The sequence below is a fragment of the Pseudopipra pipra genome, chromosome 22 (genome assembly GCF_036250125.1).
Source record: "Pseudopipra pipra isolate bDixPip1 chromosome 22, bDixPip1.hap1, whole genome shotgun sequence".
In the NCBI taxonomy this organism is placed as follows: domain Eukaryota; kingdom Metazoa; phylum Chordata; class Aves; order Passeriformes; family Pipridae; genus Pseudopipra; species Pseudopipra pipra.
The window spans coordinates 4,229,792-4,248,546 of record NC_087570.1 but is presented as its reverse complement, the minus strand read 5'-3'; the positions used below and the strand labels follow the sequence as shown (position 1 = coordinate 4,248,546).

Below are 18,755 nucleotides of genomic sequence, written 5' to 3'. Positions count from 1 at the left end.
TAGAATGGGAAAACAGTGTGAAAGAGCAGAGTGTTTTTCCCAGTCTGACATGAGTGTGGCAGCCAGTGTCTTGCTAACCACTACAGTGAGTGATTTGGAAGCATGGGTTACTCTCTTGCAGCCTGTTTAGTTCACTGGTTTGCTTTCTATCTATAGGTCTTCTTGAGATAGGAGCAGCTAAAATTATATTAGAAAAATTGCAGTCTTAAAGCTGCAGGGAGCTGGTTCTGGACATCACCCCAGTGTCATGTTTACTTTCCCTTTACCAAGGAGATAGATGCACACGATTCCTCTTCAGCCTGACTCTCCCGGGGTGATTACTGCCAAGCTTTAAACTCCTGGTCCCACTAACAACAACAAAACCCACCCTGCCCTGGGATTACTCCCCCACTGGCACCACAAGTCTCAGCGTGTGTGTCTGTCTGTGTCCCTCTGCAGAGATTCACCAGTAAGCAGGATGTGATCCGGCATTACAACATGCACAAGAAGCGGGATAACTCCCTGCAGCACGGCTTCATGCGCTTCAGCCCCCTGGACGACTGCAGCGTGTACTACCACGGCTGCCACCTCAACGGCAAGAGCACACACTACCACTGCATGCAGGTAATGGGGGCACAGCCAGGGCCACTGCTGGAGCCCTGTCCTGCCTGCGGTGCTCTTCAAGGGTTCTTGAGTTCAGGCCAACACTTCTGAGGCAGAGGGGTGACATTCAGGGGGGCATTCATAGCCTGTCTTGCTCACTTCTGATTCAGGAGCCCCTTTGAAGAGTCCGTGCCCTGTCCTCACTGCACTTGCCCTGCCAAGTGTTGGGAAGGGCAAAGGGAAGCCCCATTCTCTGTTGTTAGAAGCCTTGTCCATGCAGTGAGGCAAAGCAGGTCTTAAGGTTTTCTCACAGTCTTGGACTTCACTTGTTCAAGCAAGTCCCATTTTCCAAGATTCAAGGACCTCTGCCTCCATTCAAATCTGATCTGTTCCTCCCTTGAAACTAGACTTTTCTGTGACACAGCTGCCCTTCAACACTGGGTTAATATCCTCCATAATCAATTTCTAAAGTAATTAAACCTCAATGTCACATACTTAGACTTAACCCTCCGGGTTCTCCATCTCCCTCACCAGTGGTACCTGTGTGTGATGTCCACTGGAGCCATGTTCCAGGAGCCAGGGCACAGCCAGAGCTGGAGCTGCTGCACAGTTGTCTCTGAGGTGCCCTCACTGTTCTAGACACAAACACACCACATTGTTTGGGTCTCACCCTGGTTGTTCCTCAGATTCAAGGGTTTGACATGTGCTCGTTTCATCAGAGTTGTGGCCTAAGCCATTGCCCTGAGAATGTGCTGTAGTTACAGAGGGACCAGGCAACCCTTGGTGGCAGCTTTTCTGGTCAGAAGAGTCAGGCTCAGTCCCTGCCCTGTCCCAGCAGTTTAAGATCCCAGTTAAAGTCACAAGGCCTTAATCACATGCTTAAATGCTTTGCTGGGATAGACTTGAGCATATGTTTAACTTGAAGTCAGGTAAGCTTTCTGAAGTCAATGGGGCTTAAGCACATACTTAAATGTTAGGCATGCACTCAAGTTCTGTCCTGAATAGGGGCTGGTTGAAGCATGTGCTTACAGCATTTGATAAATTGGGAACTTCATGTGACTTGCTCTTGAGGACATTTTCTGTTACACTTCCATAATATTGATTGTTTAGTTTCTTGAATTGAGCAGGATAGAATTTAATTTTTTTTTTAGAGTACAAGGAGTGTTTCACAGCTTCAAGTCACTCTGAGTTCAAATAGAGACCCTCGTTTACACAACTATATATGGCTAATTCCACCCTGTGCCCACTGTCTTCCAGTAAAATAACGCCCTTGTAAGCAGTGTCTTACAGGAAAGGTGTCTGAATATAAACTCCCAATTAAAGAAAATACTGCTTAAATGGCAGAATTTGTGCCATCCATCTCATGGTTTTTTTTTTTCTTTATGTCCATAATTGGTGTGGATAAAATTCAGTTAGTTGTTTATATAAACGGACATTTTTTTAGGCTTTAGCACCAAGAGCTGCATTGCAAATTATTCCTAAGGAGGTTTTTGTTTAATTCTTTTTTTTAATACCGTGCAGGGCCTGTCTTTTTTCAAGGTGTCAGTGCAGAGAGAGAGAGGCTCTTTAATATTGGAAATAGCTGGAGATCCTTTTTTTTTTTCCTGGGTATTTGTCATGGGTTTTGTTATGGCCTGTTTGAATCAACCTGGGCTGAACTAAGGGGTGGTGTTTTTGTTCTCTTCAGTTCTGAGATGGTGCAGGCATTGGCACACGTTGTGCTAGAAGAAAAGAAAAAAAAAATCCTCCCTCAGCAGGGCTGAGGACGTTTTGGGATTCCAGTGGTTTTTTACTCAATATGGCAAAGTTGCCCGGTTTGCCCAGAGGAAGGCAGGTTTTCAGCATTCCCTCCTCATCACACCATTCCCATTTGCTGCACAAGTTTAAAATTATTGACGTGGGAAGTCTTGAGCAGGGACAGGGAAAAAAAGTCACCAGCTGAACACTGGGTGTAAGCTTTGCTAGAATTAAACTGTTTATTACGGCCTCGAAAGATTGGTTGGCCCCATGTTGCACCACCCTGCCTTACCTCTCAGAAGGACTAAAGAAGTAAATAACTTATTCCCACTCAATTTTGTATTCCCCAAATAGTTGAAACTCCTACTTCATTCCATGTCACCCCAAGATAACAAGTAACAACATCTCTTAGTCTTCCCTTCTCCTTAAGAGCATGAACCCTGCTTACTGCCTCCCTAAGCAGGCATGATTATCCAGAGCTGGTCTTTTATCCCTTCAATCCTCCCTTTTTTCTTACTGTTTCATGCCCAGAGAGTTGGGTTGGGTTGGTTTTTTTTTCCCACAACTGCTCTCTCAGTCTTTAGGTTGGGAATTGAAGTGATGACTTAATACTCCAAGGAGCAGCACACAAATGAAACTGTTAAACATATGTGTGCTGCTCGTGTGTTTATTACTGCTGGTGATGATGGCAGGCTGTTAAACCACTGTGCTGATGCCTCCTGTTTTGACCTGGGGCAGGTGGGCTGTAACAAGGTCTACACGAGCACCTCTGATGTGATGACCCACGAGAACTTCCACAAGAAGAACACTCAGCTCATCAACGACGGGTTCCAGCGGTTCCGCGCCACGGAGGACTGTGGCACTGTGGAGTGCCAGTTCTATGGGCAGAAAACCACTCACTTTCACTGCAGGTGAGACAGCAGGGAGGGGGAGGAATCCTGCCTCAGAGCTGTGTGCTCTGTTTGCCTCCTTCTACCAAGTCCTAATTTCAGGAGTGTGCACAGGGACTTGGTTTTCCCTGCTGTGACCTTCACAGTCCTGCTCCTGAGAGAACTCATGTTCCAGGGCAGATGGGATTTCCAGGATCTTTCCAGAGACCACTCTGAAGGCAGGAGTATGATCTGAGGAGTGGATACCCACTAGAAAATACATCCTAGAATCATCTGGGAAAGAGATCACATTGCTCATCAGAGTGCAGCTGAAGTAGGCCCTTAATACACTGCTAATGGCACTTCCATGGTAGGGTTTTTCCAGCCAGCTCATCCCTTTTGGGGCCTGACTGGGCCTTCTGTGCACAACTGCTCTTCTATTGATTTCTCATGTTCTCAGGAAGAGCAGGAAAGCACAGTTTGTACCTTAGTCCCCTTTAGCTGCTGTTCTGGTTGGAACTTTCAGTGGAGGGTGCCTGTGTTATTGTGGCTGTTCCTCTGAGGGGAGTGAGCATCCCAGCTGTCCCACATGGCAGCATTTCTGCTGGCCTTGGTGTCACAGCTCCTCAGCCCCTCTGCAGCCAGGCCACTGTCTCATCCCGGCCCCAGTCCTTGTCCCAGAGGGAGGCAGGTGACAGCAGCTGGGCTGTGCTCCTGCCCACACAGCCAACCTCCCTGTCCTCGATGCCCTTGCAGGAGACCTGGGTGCACGTTCACCTTCAAGAACAAGTGTGACATTGAGAAGCACAAGAGCTACCACATCAAAGATGATGCCTATGCCAAGGATGGCTTCAAGAAGTTCTACAAGTACGAGGAATGCAAGTATGAGGGCTGTGTCTACAGCAAGGCCACCAACCACTTCCACTGCATCAGGGCAGGCTGTGGCTTCACCTTCACCTCCACCAGCCAGATGACCTCCCACAAACGCAAACACGAGCGCCGGCACATCCGGAGCTCGGGAGTGCTGGGCCTGCCTGCCTCTCTCCTGGGCTCCAAGGACAACGAGCAGGAGGAGTCCAGTAACGATGACCTCATTGACTTCTCTGCCATGAGCTCCAAGAACTCCAGCCTGAGTGCCTCCCCGACCAGCCAACAGTCTTCCGTGTCTCTCATCGTCCCGGCCGCGCCCTCCTCTGCGGCCGAGCTCGCTTCCTCACAGGCCACCAAGGCTGCCAACAGCATGACACCAGCCACCAAGATCTCTGGCCTGCTCTCCCAGGCTCTTCCCAGCAATATACCCTTGGCCCTGGCACTCTCCAACTCAGCACTTCCTGGGACAGCTGGATCCTTCTTCCCCATCATCCCCAGTCGGGTCTCTACACCACTGCCTGCCAGCTCGGCTAATCTGATGACTGCTGGTTCTTCTGGCGCCAATCCAACATCATCTGCTCCTACAGATTCCTCATCCCAGGCAGTCTCAGGATCTGGTGAGCCAGCAGCTACTTCCTCTCCAGCTCCAGCAGCATCTATAATGGAAAGGATCTCTGCTAGCAAGGGATTAATCTCTCCTATGATGGCCAGGCTGGCAGCAGCTGCACTCAAGCCCTCTGTGGCACTTGAAGCAGGTGAGTTACCCCATCAGTGGTGATAGTGGTGGGAGCAGAGCAGTGCCTGATGACTGAGAGTGAATGAGAAGCCACCCAGTGACATTTATGTTCCTTTACTACCTCCTTCCCACTTCCATGGGACTGGAGGTGGGAAGGAGGGAATAAAGGAACATAAATGGGAAAGTGAATTTGGTTGTGTCTAGTTAACCCTTGGAGAGGGCAGTCTTGGCATGGGTTCCCGTGGATTCTGGCTATACCCACCTGGCCAGAAGAGAGGCAGGAAACACAGCTTTGCCCACAAAAGGAGCAAGCTCTTACCAGAGCTGAAGGAAGAGTTCTGCCATGTGTAGTTTGCTGTAAGCTGAAAAGAGAGAGGCACTGTATTGAAAATGGAAATGAAGAAAAGCTTGGCCAATACTTGCAGGCTGTGCAGAGACTGTATGAGCTTTAGCTGGTCCCTGTGGTGATGATGCTGTAGCCCATGGCATGTTGTTTTTCTGGTCTGGGATGCTGGTTCTGTGCTCCAGCTCTGTTGCCCCAGCTGTGGGTTTGGGGATAGTGCTGGTACAGTCCACAAACAGGACCTTTCTCCTGGTCAGTCCTTGCAAGCTGTGATTCAGCTGTCCCTGCAGCTCCCTGAGGAGGTAAAAGATGGGAATGAGAACTCCCCTGGGGCAGCATGAAGCTCTTGCTGCTACCACCTAGACCTGCTGTAGGTCATAGCCCATGCCCAGCCCTTCCAGAGGGACATGGGGTTCCCAGGAGAGCACAGGGAACCTCCACAGTCTGCTGAACAGAGTCAGCTCCTGGTGGGCAGCGAGGGGTCACGGGGGGAGGCTGTGCCTGGCAGCCCCCATGGCATTGGGCTGCCCTGGAGCTCCTTCCTGGGGCATGGAGAGGCTGGAGCAGCTGCTGACCCTGGCTGTGGGAGTGCTGAGCAAACGGGGGAGTAGGACGAAGCGATCTGATTAAAGAGGGAGGGGAACTTTCACATACTTTTAAAATTATTGTTTGAAAAATTGTTTCCTAAAGCAGAGAAAGGTCATTGAGGAAACTATTTTCCTTTATTTTTTAATAAAATGCCACTTGCTGTCTGAGAAGCAGCTCGCTGTCAGCTGTACTGCCGGAGGGCAAATTAATATTTTAGTCACTTGGGGATTGTGGAGAAAAGCTCTGCAGACATGTTCCTGTCAGCAACTTTTTTTCCCTCCTTTTTTCTTTGCTGTTTTTTCCTAATTTTTTTTTCTCTTTAATTTGTTCTCCCTTTTCCCCCTCTTTTTTTTTTTTCCCCCCTCTCTTCCTTTAATTCGGGTTTTTCTTTCCCCAGAGCTCCCCGCGGAGCAGCACTGCCCGGTCGGTGGGGACGTGGCGGGGGCGGTGGCGGGAGGTCGCGGGTCCCTCGCTGTCACCTCGGATCGCCCCGGCGGGGCAGATGCTCCTGCTGGGCAGGCGCAGTGTCGGGGCCGGCGCTGTCGCTACGGCAACGCTGGGATTGGGGACGGGGAAGGGGGCTTGACTAGCAGTCGAAAGCTGCCACATTGCCTCAGCATTAACAGAGTCTTTAATAAACGCTTAAGAGGCAGCCCCGCAAATTAGTTATGACAGTTTGTGCAGAGAATCAGGTCTCCCCCACGCTCCTTCCGCCCTTCTCCTTTAAAGGGCCCATAGCCTGGACAACTTTGACATAATTTTGCAATAATTATCACTTGAAGAATTTCCACGCTGGAGTGGACGTCAGAACCCATCATGTCAACTTGGCAATAAACGCTGACCAGCAATCCCAGCACTTCCCTTCCCCCCACACTTTTCCTTTGCTTTTTCCATTTAGGCACTGGTGCCAGTGATTTAACTTACTTATTTGCCATTGTAACCTCATTTTAGACCTACATTTTCGTTTAAATTTTGCACTTAATTTGGGTGTCTTTCTCGAGCAGGGAATGGACAACCAGCAGCTCCCGGACGGTTCAATCCAGTCCAGGTGAAGCAGGAACCTGCGGAGGCCATGGGATCATCATCTGCCACCAGTCAGGACTCCCTGCAGGAGCACAGCTTGGACCTGAGCGTCAAGGATCACGGGTGAGAGAAGGGGACAGGCACACCGAGCTCTTCCCAGCATCGAGCTCTGGGAAGTTCCTGTACCTGTAACACAAGGACACGGAGTGTTGGTGAAAGGCGGTTTCACAGGGGCTGAGTTGGACTCCCCAAAACTGCAGGCAGGGATGGTTATTATAGTCCCGCTCAAGTGTATGTTCTCCAGATGTTTTTTTGAGCTCACAAGCACCTTTTGACTCTTTGACAAGAGCCTCACCTCTTGACCTCCCCTCTGGAAAATGAGCCACTGGCAGAGCTGCTTTCCCTTAGTCCTGCTCTTGTGATCCCGAGCTGATCAAAGGCCCAGTGCCACACCTCAGCACGCTCTGAGCAGCAGCACTGGCACTGCTGTCTGTCTGCTGAACCAGGTCTGAGGGAAGCACCTGCTAGAGAAATCGGACACACAAAACAGCCCAGTGTCAGGATAACTCTGGTCTGGGTCTGGCATGATCCATGGTTATGGTCATGGTTGTGCAATGTGAACTCACCTTTCTCAAAACATGTGTCCCACTTGCCTGGCATATCTGCTGAGAACAGGAGTGTTTGGGGATTGTCCTGTGTGGAAAAAGGGCAGAGGAACTGATCCTGGGGATAAGTGAGCTCCACTTTGACCTTTTCATACATTCCTGGCCATACCTTCTTTAAACCTGGTACCCCAGCACTTGGAGCTGCTGCTGATGGTGTGAGATCCCAAGGCTGCCTTTCAGCACTTGACCATTGCCTTGCCTTCCTCTCTGCTGCCCAGGGGACCCATGTCCCTGGCAGTGTGAGTCTTCAGCAACGTCCCCCTTGGTTTTCTGGGATATATTCGTGGGAAGTTCTGGCGGGATGAAGGAGCAGAACATGGGGGAGGTTGTGAGTCAACTAATGAAGTGTGGTGGGTTGGATGGGTTGGACACTGAGTTAGTGGTCTGGGCTGTTTAGGAGCTTAAAGAACTAAATCCTGCAGACCCGAGGCTCCCTTTCTCTCCATCTTGGCTATCCCGAGTTTGGCCTGCCCAGGGGAGGGTGGGCATCATTCTCTTCCTGCGGATGCAGCAGGTGAGGACTGAGGCAGCTTGAAGGGAGGAGGATTAATCTGAGCGCTCCCGGTCCCTGTGCACATCTCAACTAAACCCTGTTGGTTTGTGTGTTCCAGTAATGAATCAAATGGCCACACAGTCTCGGCAAATTCATCTCTTTTATCCTCGCTTATGAATAAGGTAAGAGCCATCCATCACACGCCTTTCATTGCCCCCACCACGAGAAATTAAAGCCGCGATAGCGGGGAGGGGGGGCCGAGATGCGTTTGTTTTTTAATGTTTTGCCTCTAATAAGATGAGTTTGTACCATTTAAATTTTGAGACCATTTTTCATCGGGTATAATTTCAGAGCCACTGCTTACGAATTAATTTAATGAACTGGCTGAAGAAATATATTGCAGCCTCTGACACCTTTTTTTTTTCCATCCTTTCTAGACGGCTCCGAAAGGTTCCTTTGCTTTTTTTTTTTTTTCTTTCATTTTTATTTCCAGAACCTGGCAACTTCTTTCTCGCTCTCTTTTTATAGTTATTCATTTTGTTTATTTACTTAAAAACATTTTTTTTCATTGGGGGAGGGGGAGAATAATTTGTTTTTATGGAAGAGAAGGAAAAAAATTAGAAGTTTTGAACCAAAATCATCAATTCCTGTCTTTCTGGTGTGAGTAATGGTGTCCAACAGAATCCCCTTTACCGTGTTCTAGAATATTTATTTCAGATAATGTACAGTTTCTTTTTCCTTACTTTTTCCTTAAATTATACATCATCTCAAATATATATTTCCCTTTCACATGATAAATTCTACTGTACCAAGATTAATTTTGCTGCTGCATACAACTGCAGTAGAGATCAGGGCAGCCTTTGAGCCATGCTTTAATATTCTGCTGTGTGATGGTTTTACAGGCATAACTATTGCCCACCCCTTGGCTCTGGGCATTACAAGCATCAAGGCCATATAACCCTCAAGAGAGGGCAAAGTGACTTTGCCTCGTAATCTCCTGCCTCCTTTCTCTCTTGTTTCATCACTGGTTTTCACTGTGTTGTTTGATTTCTGTGTTTATCCTTCGTGTCACTTTTCTCCTCCGTGGGCTCTCTGTTACACTGGGTTTTTGATGTCCCCTTTTAAACTTAATTTCTTATTTGTTCCCATGTATTGTCCCTTTAGTGGTTCCAAATATGCAGCTTTTTCTCTAGCGAGTAAATGTGCATAGTGAGTTTGCTCTCTGGGGTCCTGAGTCATTCTGAAGGCCCCAAATCGGGGAAATTCTCTTTCAGTGGGCACTTCACTTGAAAATCTCCAGGATAATATGGGATTTAAGCATATGCTTGGAAATCAGCATTGGCTTGTGTGCAACCTGACACACGACTCTTTATGTTGTGCCAAACAGGCGTAGCACAGGGGCAAATTATGAGTTCTTCAGGTTCTTTTTTTTAAAAGGAGGGGATTAACCAATGACATAAAGCAGCAAAGAGTAGAACCCACTGATTAAAGAAACTGATTCCAAGAATTCTAAGGAACTGAGTTGAGTTCGGTCTGCTCAGGAACACATCACACTTGTCTTTTCCTCTTGCTGCACAGTTTGTGTCTGTGGGGGAATCCTTCACTGTTTGTCTAGGAAAAAGAGCCCTTTACAGGAATGGAATGCCCAGCGCCCCAGTGGAAACAGACGACCTGGATTTCTGACTCCAGCCATAAAGAGTTGCAGTCTCCACACAGCAGCAGGGGCTTTACCTTCAGGGGGCATTAAGAGAGCCTCAAATAGCCAGGATTCCTGTAGCCTATTGCAGTTTATTTAGGGGGCTGTCAGACTTAATTAACTGATATTTATAAAGGGCTTTGAGATCCTCGAGTGGGTGGAGTTTCCAGTGCAAGTATTGGGCCCAATCCTGCATTTTATTCATGCTGTGAAATTCACTGTTGTTACTGGAGGTAATTGAGAGCACAACAGAGCAAGAAAGGGGCTGGGAAATTGTGCATTTATTCTGAAAGAAAATTTTCCCTCTAAGCACTCTTGAGTGACTTCTTTTTTCTATCCTGCACACCACATCTGGACCTCTAAACCTTCTCTGTACAGAGTCAGTTTGAAGCCTCACAAAATGCAGCTTGTGAGTCTGAGTCCTGCTTTGTGGGGGATGTGTCCATTTAGCACAGAAAGTGACATATTTCATTATTGAAGTTAATAAGAATTTTCCAGGGACTTAAGTAGAGGCAGAATTTTTTTTTCCCAGGTTGAATGACCTTCCACCCTCACAACATACCTGATACTCACTTTAAAAGGAGACATCCTTGGGGCAGGGACAAGGTTACTCAAAATAAACTTGAGCTTGCCAGTTCTACCAGAGCTCTGTGTAGAGACCAGCATTTTGTAGGAGCTCCACAGGGCTATTACTGTTTTAGCCTGCACACCTTTTCCATAGTCAAATAGGAGACCTCTCTTCACCTCAGTTCCCCCCTGTATAAAATAGACACGAGGCTTTACTGCTGAACAAGAGCCATGAATATTCAATGGGAACTTGAGTGCTCTGTGATAGTTGGGTGGAGGATGCAGAAGTGAGGTGTTATTAAGTTTTGCTGATGCAGTTGGGGCAGCCTGTGCAGACTTCTTGTCTTCTCACAATCTTTGAAGACACAGCTTGGTGTGGGACAGTCCTGAGGGTGTCCATGGCTGGTGCTGGGCCTGATGCAGTGTCTGTGTTCTTGTTCCAGATGTCCAAGACCAGTGCCAGCCTTGGCAACCTGCTGAACATTAAGACAGAAGGTGATGGCAGCCAGGCTGGGACTGGGGAACCAACCCAGTACTTGGGCAAGGCAGTGAAGGCCCTTGTCCAGGAGAAGCTCTCTGAGCCGTGGAAGATGTACCTGCGCCGGTAAGGAGAGCGTGGAACTGGGAATGCAGCAAAGGGGAAGGGATTTCTTTGCAAAGTGTCTGGCTCATTGGTTCACCCCTGAATTCAGAGTTCTGCTAAATGTAAAGGCCTGACTCTGCCATACCCTGACTACCTGGAGCGTGTTCAGTCCCTGCTACCTGCACCAGGTGCTGATGTCCCGTAAGGAATGTCTGCCCCACAGAGTTATTTTCCAAAGACATCTTGAGAACCAAATATGAGCACAGATCTTCACAAAGCTCTGTTGGCCTGCACTTCATCTTAGGCTGCTCCTTATGTCCCTGATCTGTGAGTCCTGGGGACCCACTGCAGTGTCCCCTTAGCACTGACCTCGTGTGGGACCATATTCAGATACTGCACAGGGGTCGTGGAGCCTTAAAGGGCTTCCTGGGGCATTTCCTCTGACCACAAGCCACTGAAACAGAGAAAGTTGGGGGGATTTGGGACATGGCAGTAAGTATAAGGGGTATGGGAACTGGGATGGTGTCTGCTGGTTTTGTTGTAGGAAAGGAGACTCAAAAAGAAAATGGAACAGGTCCAGACCTCACCCACATACACATACATGCCCAGACAGACACATGCTTTGAGCACACACACATACACCCAGGCAGACACATGGCTTTGTGCTCTGACACAGATTAATCGCCTACAAATGCCTGTGGACACTTTGTAAATCACAGGCTTTAATGGAAAAGACTAGGAAGTCTTCTAGTCCATCTGCCCCTGGCCACTGTGAGATCCTTCCCTGCAGTCCATTTGCATTTGGTCCAGCCTAGTTGTAATTATGCCAGGCAGTGTGGCTATTTTCTTGTCTCTGGGAGCATTATTCTACCACCTAAGAAGTTTCAGTGTCACATATTTTTCCATGTTTGCTGCCTGAATTTCCCTTTTTGTAGTTTTGTTGCAGTTCTGGTTGTATCCCCTTGAACCACAGCAGATAATTCCTCTGTGCAGTTGGGAGTTCACCCCCTTCAGATGGTCACAGACTTTCAGCGTGCCATTTAACCAGGCTTATGTACTTCCTTTGGTCTGACTCTGTGCCCAGCTGGGCTGCCCTTGCTCTGGCACCACCCAGGCAGAACAAGCTTTGTGCCCCCCACGTGGGCAGCTCACTGTTTGCACCTATGCAGAGCAATGTGTATGTCCTGTGTTTGCCATCCCCTGTGACACAGGGCAGGCTTTCGTGTTGCTCTGTGAGTCCCCTGTGTACAAACCCCCCCGAGTGTCTCAGCTGTGTGTTTTCAAACACAACTCTGGTGCTCTGAACTCTCTCCCTTCTCTTGCCAGGCCTCTCTCTGCTCTTTCTCTCCTCTTGCACTGGTGTTGCCAACTCCTCCCAGTTTAGTGTATCTTCTCTGAATTTCATTATCACGCTGTTTACTCCTAGATTACTAATGAAGATGTTAAATAAGCTCAGGCTACCCCAAGTCCTCCTCTCAGCACTCACACGATGCCTCCTCCCAGCTCAGTGTGGTGCTGGTTGTCATCAGCCTTTGTTTACAGTCCCTCAGCCAGTTTCAAGCCATGAGGTGGCATCACATCCAGGCCAATTGGAATTAATTCTGAGCATATGCAAGACTGTATCAAAATGCTTTACTAAAATCCAAATATATTGCATCCCTTCATCCACTAATTTTGTAATTCTATCAAAAAAAGCAATTAAATTTGTCTGGCAAGATTTATTCTTTATAATCCTGATGCTGTTTATTGCTCATGGTTCCTTTATCCTCTAGATGTTTAATGATTTTCTCCTCCCTCTTAATATTTGTTCCATTACTTTACTGGAAGGAGAAGTTAAGGCCAGAGGTGTGATAATTGCCAAAGATGACTTGACTTTTTTTTCCCCCTGAAACAACCAGTACCTTGACTGTTGGGGGTTTTTTTTCCAATTACATAGTACCTCCCTCTTCTCTGTGGCTTAAAAACCAGCAAATAGTCATGCAGTCAGTTTGGGAGTTAATTTCCATTGCACTTCAGGACATACATCACCCAGACTGGCTGATTTGTGCATATTTATATTTTTCCAACCAGTCCCTTTGTCTGCTTTGTCTTTAGTTTTCTCACCCAAAGCAAATGTTATAGTGCAGCCATTTTTGACTCATCACCTCCCATTTTCATTGGGCTTTCTTTTTTAGGTTGAGCACCTCTTGTCCCTGGTAAAGCAACCCCTTTAGTTTGCAGTAACTTGTTTTCATCTCTCTCACCCCACCACTGCTTTCCTTCCTCTTCTCCCTGCAGCCATAACTGTGACAGCATGTGTTGTATATCCAGGCCGTTTCCAGTAGAAGTTTTTTCTTTTCCCTTTACCCTCCCCTTGGTGAGAGGTCCCTCCTGGGACCACACAGGCTGCCGTTTGTTTCTTGCTTTCCTGCTCATCAGAGCAACTGTAGTTTGTTGTATCTTAATTATGCAAGATTCCCTTGTTAAGTTTCAAATCCTTCCTGCCAGTGTTTCTTACTTGATTTCTCCATTCCCTGTGATTCTGGAGTTTCCTGAAACCACATGTATTTGTGCTGCTCTTTTAAAGACAGAGGATCTCAGCAGTGGGTGAGCAGTGACACCACACTGAGCTGGTTTTGCCCTCTGACTGTTTACTCCAGGATGACACAAGGCACATCCTGGACGGTGCTTGCGTGGCAGGGTGGTTGTTCTGTGTTCAGGGATGATCTCTGCAGTGTTTCTGCAGTCCAGGCTGCAGTGGGTACATAGGTGGTGCTTCCTGTCTCCCATCTGTGGGATACCCTGCTGCTTCAAGGCAGGAGGGGAATCTGGATTCCCTTGAGTGACTGTTGTTTGTGGGAACGCTGATAGAGTTGAAAAACAAAGGAAATATGTCTGTTCCAACCCTGCTTCTCTCCTGGGGCCTTCCCTAAGATGCCTGCTTGTCTGCTTTGGCCAGGTTTGGCACCAAGGATTTCTGCGATGCCCAGTGTGACTTCCTGCACAAGGTGCATTTCCACTGCGTGGTGGAGGAATGTGGGGCCCTGTTCAGCACCCTGGATGGAGCCATCAAACATGCCAAGTAAGTGGGAGAGCAGCAGTCTTGAGAAAGCTCTGCACACACTGCAGGGAGGGAGAGGCCAGCTCAAGACCACCCCAAGTTCCTTGTAAAGGCAGGGGAATGTCCAAGTAAAGAGTGAGTTGGGCCTGGGGTAATCTGAAGGGGTCAAAGGGAAGGAGATGTTGCAGATTTTAAGACAGATCTGTTGGCACAGTTGGTCTCTCCTGTTGGATAGTTCCCTGTGGTTCACTACAACAAACTGCTGGCTTCTCTCCACAGCCCTGGGAAGCTGCCCCACAGGCACACTGAGCTCCAACTGTGGCATTTCCCTGGTTTCACACACCTCATTTCTCTGATTTCTCCACCCCTCTTAAGGAATTCCCTTCTCCTCACAGACAGTCTAGGAGGGCCCTAAATCTTTACACACAGTTTGCAGAGCCCCTTTTAGGATTTATCTTCAGCTAATTTGCTTGCAGACTCCTGCCCCATTCTTGTTGATGTTTAATCGAATTATTTGCAATGGTCAAGAGTTTATGTCTGAATGAACGCTGTCCTTTTGCAGTTTTCACTTCCGAACTGAGGGTGGAACTGTGAAAAGTAACTCTGAGTCTCCCTTCTCAACCACTACTGAGAGTAAAGCTTCACTGGCCCCTTCATCACCATCTGCTACTTCTGCCACCATGGCAAGTGCTCCTGCCCTCGACGTGCCCACTCCAAGTCCAGCTACTGTGCCCTCTGCCCCCACACTGCTGGCTTGGAAGCAGCTGGCTTCCACTATACCCCAGATGCCTCAGATCCCAGCATCAGTGCCTAACCTGGCAGCTTCACCCTTGGCAACGACTTCCCTGGAGAACGCCAAGCCTCAGGTCAAACCCGGATTTCTCCAGTTCCAGGAGAAGTAAGTTGGAGCTGCCCTTTGCCTCCTCTGTCCCCCCAGCCTTGCAGTGCCCTCTGTACCACTCCTCAGAGCTGCAGTACTACACCTCTATTCACCACTGAGACCTTCTGCCTAGAAAGTACTCTGGCCTTTACCCCACAGAAAATTTAATTCTCTGAAGTCCAGGAAATACTTTCAGTTATCTTAGGAAAAAAAAAATCAAGATTTTCAAGTACATCTGAGAGCACTTTTAGGCACAAATTTAGAGGAGAAATAAACTTGCTGATATATCACTGATTCCTTTTTTATCCCTTATGAGGGCTGTACAGAAACACAGGTGTCTGCAGTATTTTTGACACTGAAGGGTTATCGGGCCAGAAATCTATGGAATGAATTGGGGGCGTAAGGTACCAAACCCACTGAGCTGATGAGGCAGACCAGTGATGATTTTGTCTGATCAGGGGAAGCCCTGGGATCCTGCAGTGGGATTGCCCAAGAGTTTTGTTTCTGTTGAGCTTTAAACTGGAAGAGTGGCCCTCAAAGACTACAGAACCCACTGTGCACTGCTGTGTTCTAATAATGTTAATCAGGAAAGTGCTCTGCCTGGGTGGAATTGCAGTAGCATTGCCAGCTTCGATTTCCCTAAAGAGAAAGGTGGCTATGGGAAATCTGTGGGCCATGTTTGGAACAGAGGCTTCAGCTGGGCTCCCCTTGAATTAAATTTTGGCAAAGGAACAAATGTGTGAAATGAGTGAAGGTGATGATTGGGTTTTGGATGTATTCCAGTGATCCCTGCCTGGCAACAGACTGCAAGTACGCCAACAAATTCCACTTCCACTGTCTCTTTGGGAACTGCAAGTATGTGTGCAAAACCTCTGGCAAAGCAGAATCCCACTGCCTGGACCACATCAACCCCAACAACAACCTGGTGAACGTGCGAGACCAGTTTGCTTATTACTCCCTGCAGTGTCTCTGTCCCAACCAGGTAAGAGCCATTCCAGAGCATCTGGAATGCTGTGGGAGTGGGAGGAGGAGAAGGATCAGGTACACTGACTCCCCAGCAGGAAGGGAGGCTGAGTGTGGCATTCCTGGTCTAACTACAGAACCGTGGAAGGGTCTTAATTACATGATCTTGCAAAACGTTTGGTTTCTGTCTAATGGGAAATTGTGGTGCTTGTGTGTTTGTTTGACTGGGGTGAAGCAGGGGGTGAAGCAGACAGGGGGACCAGAGTGACCTGAGAGACACAGGATGAAATAGAATAAAAATCTGTGATGAATCCAGGGAAAGCCACACAGAGTAGTGTGTTACAGAGTACACAACAGCAAGGCAAAAAGACGAGAGGGAACCAGGTGCTCTGAAGGTTGTGGAAGATAAAATGCTCAGGATCTGGAGCATCAGTTCAGGCCCCTCTCACTCCTCAGATGGGACACCATTAGTGGCAGGCAGGTGAGGGTGCATTTGTTTTAGTCCTGCCTAAAGCAGGTGCCTGCTTGCCCCCCCAGCACTGTGAATTCCGGATGCGAGGGCATTACCACTGTCTGCGTCCTGGCTGCTACTTCGTGACAAACATCACCACCAAGCTGCCCTGGCACGTGAAGAAACATGAGAAGGCAGAGAGGAGGGCAGCCAACGGCTTCAAGTATTTTACCAAGAGGGAAGAATGTGGCAGATTGGGTGAGTTTTGTTCTCTTTCTCATGTGGGCTGTGCCATGCCCAGGCCAAGAATGCCAGGAGTTAGCAAAACCTGCAGGTTTTGCTTAAGAGGTATTTGGTCATTAAATCACTAAACAAGACAGGCAACAAAACACAAAGCAGTTCCTGATGTGCATCATGTTTTCCCAAATAGACTCAAAGTAAATGGATAGAAACTGTGATGGAGAGAATTGTACATACATATTTGTCTGGACATACAGCTTCCCCTTTGTTTTTCCTTTTTATCTAATTGTCAAAGCTTTTTTTTTTTTTTTTTTTTGGTGTTTGTTTGTTTTTATACTTTTGGACTTACTGCTTGTGTTGGGGGAAGCCTAAGGGTGCTTTTAGGAGGATTTTATTTTTTTTTTTAGCCATTGCCAGTGCAGCATTTTGGAAGTCAAAGGGCAAATAACCAGAGAGAGAGAGATGGAGAAGAGCATGCAATAAACTACGCCCTTCTCCTCCAAACCAGTTCTCCAGAACCCCTGTGATCGTGCTCCCAGGGAATACAGCCTCCCATCTGAGCAGGGCCTAGGGGAACACCCAGTATGGCACAGCCTCAGACTGGGGCTGACCCACTTGCCAGGACTGTCAGCAGCACTGCAGCAGTTATTAAATCCAAGTGCCTCCAGTGCAAAGCTGGGAAAACAAACACACAACAACAGAAAGTAGAATGAGTTCCTGGGGAGGGACCTAGAGCTGAAATCCAGGGCTCTGAACGGGGGGAGTCCCTAAAGAGAGCTCTAGCAGAGCTCTGCCCTGAACTTCCTGGGATTCTCGTTGTGGTTTGGCTTAACAGTGTCACAGACCCAAGAGTTCCCTGTCACTCCTGGTTGGAACAAAGGCTGGAACTAAACAAGGTTCAGAATAATGTTTCTGGGTGCTGTTCCCCCCCCCATTGCAGGGAAACAGCCACAGTAACCAGAACCAAACTTCTCAGCTTTGAATACGTCAAAAAATTTGTATCCAAATGGCAGCTTGTTTATGGTAACTAGGGTAATGAGTGTCAACACCCTGTGGCCAGTACCTGCCTGGGTCTCACTGACACATGGCAGCAGATTCAGCAGTTGTGTTATTTGCTCACCTTTGGGTGTTTCAGGTGATAGCAGGGGCCAGACAAAGCAGGACAGTGATAGATGACACCCAGCCCACACGGTGCCCTGGCAACAGGCGAGCCTTCACCTGCCCTGTGCTGATAGTGTTTCATCCCACAGCACTGTTTGTTCCCAGTCCCAGAGCACAGGGATCAGAGGGATGGGGAGGGCAGGAGAGGTGGGGCTGTGGGCAGAGCGATACCTAAACAAACACACTCTTGGCATGGACATAAAACGCTGTCTGAGAGCTCCACATGGGCTGGGTGATCCAGGAGCTGCTTGGCAGCGAGGCAGCTCCAGGCTGTGCCTGTGTCAGCAGTGTTTGTGCTGGGGAGGGATGGGGTCCCTTCATCCAGCAGCTTGTACAGGTGCCCATAGGCTGGGCCTGCTGTGCAGTAAACACACATTTAGCCAGCACCCTGCATTTGCCTGCACAGATAGAGGCAGTGTGATGGGGTGGTGTGGGGGTGTGTGGTTATACCAACATGAATCCATCCCTGTGTCTCCCTACGTCTCTGCCTTTTATGTTGTGTGTGTAGAGATATATTCAGAAAATGTGTGTGTATGGGTGTAAGCAGAAATCACTGCCCTGCTTTAAGGGCTGTGAATGTTTCTGAACAAACACACATGATAGGGTGTTGGGTTTTTTTAATGTATGTTTCTGTGTGTATAAATATATACGTGTATGATTGGAGAGAGAGATGAAAAAATACGTGTTCAAGTAAAGGTGGATGGGCGTAAAAGTGAGTACAAGTGAGCCTGGCTGTACCTCTGTGTATCTGAGGGTATGGCCAAGGGAGGGGGGGAGAACAGCAGAACTTGATTATTGGTACAGCTGTGTTTGAACTAAACCAAGCCATTATTTATCAGCTATAGGAAGTGGCTGTTTGGGATTGTTAATGCCACACACCCCTGGCACACATGACTGTAGCCACGAGGAGCAGAACGTGTGAAGTGCTCTATGCCAGAACCCAGTGAATTGCTTGTTGTTCAGTAGCTGCCCCTATTATACAACAAATTTGGAGTGGCAATGAACACTTCCTGGCTCATTCCTATCTGGCCAGAGAGCACACACTGTCCAGAGCTAGAGCTGATAGGAGACTGCTTTTCTGAGAGCACAGTTAAAGGAAAAAAAGAGAAAAAGAACTTTTTATTTCTAATCTAATTATGAGCGTGTATTTTTGACTGTAACTTCTGTGATACAGCTAAATGTCTTGGTTTTGTTCTCTTTGTAAAAGAAAAGGCACTAGCTAAGACTGGAGAGCATTAGGCACAACTAGATGTAATGGTAATGTTCCT

At 48.0% G+C, this 18,755-nt stretch overlaps 1 protein-coding gene across 15 annotated transcripts in view; it reads left to right on the top strand.

Annotated features, from left to right (window-relative positions):
- Positions 1 to 18,755, top strand: part of CASZ1 (castor zinc finger 1) — a 276,669-nt gene that overhangs the window by 245,729 nt on the left and 12,185 nt on the right. For all 15 annotated transcript variants that reach the window (XM_064678565.1, XM_064678558.1, XM_064678557.1 and 12 more), the window contains 10 exons: positions 439 to 603; positions 3,058 to 3,230; positions 3,945 to 4,813; positions 6,730 to 6,871; positions 8,025 to 8,088; positions 10,613 to 10,773; positions 13,691 to 13,813; positions 14,355 to 14,690; positions 15,456 to 15,654; positions 16,173 to 16,344. In XM_064678565.1, coding sequence (XP_064534635.1) covers positions 439 to 603; positions 3,058 to 3,230; positions 3,945 to 4,813; positions 6,730 to 6,871; positions 8,025 to 8,088; positions 10,613 to 10,773; positions 13,691 to 13,813; positions 14,355 to 14,690; positions 15,456 to 15,654; positions 16,173 to 16,344 — 2,404 coding nt within the window. The remainder of the gene's footprint in view (positions 1 to 438; positions 604 to 3,057; positions 3,231 to 3,944; positions 4,814 to 6,729; positions 6,872 to 8,024; positions 8,089 to 10,612; positions 10,774 to 13,690; positions 13,814 to 14,354; positions 14,691 to 15,455; positions 15,655 to 16,172; positions 16,345 to 18,755) is intronic.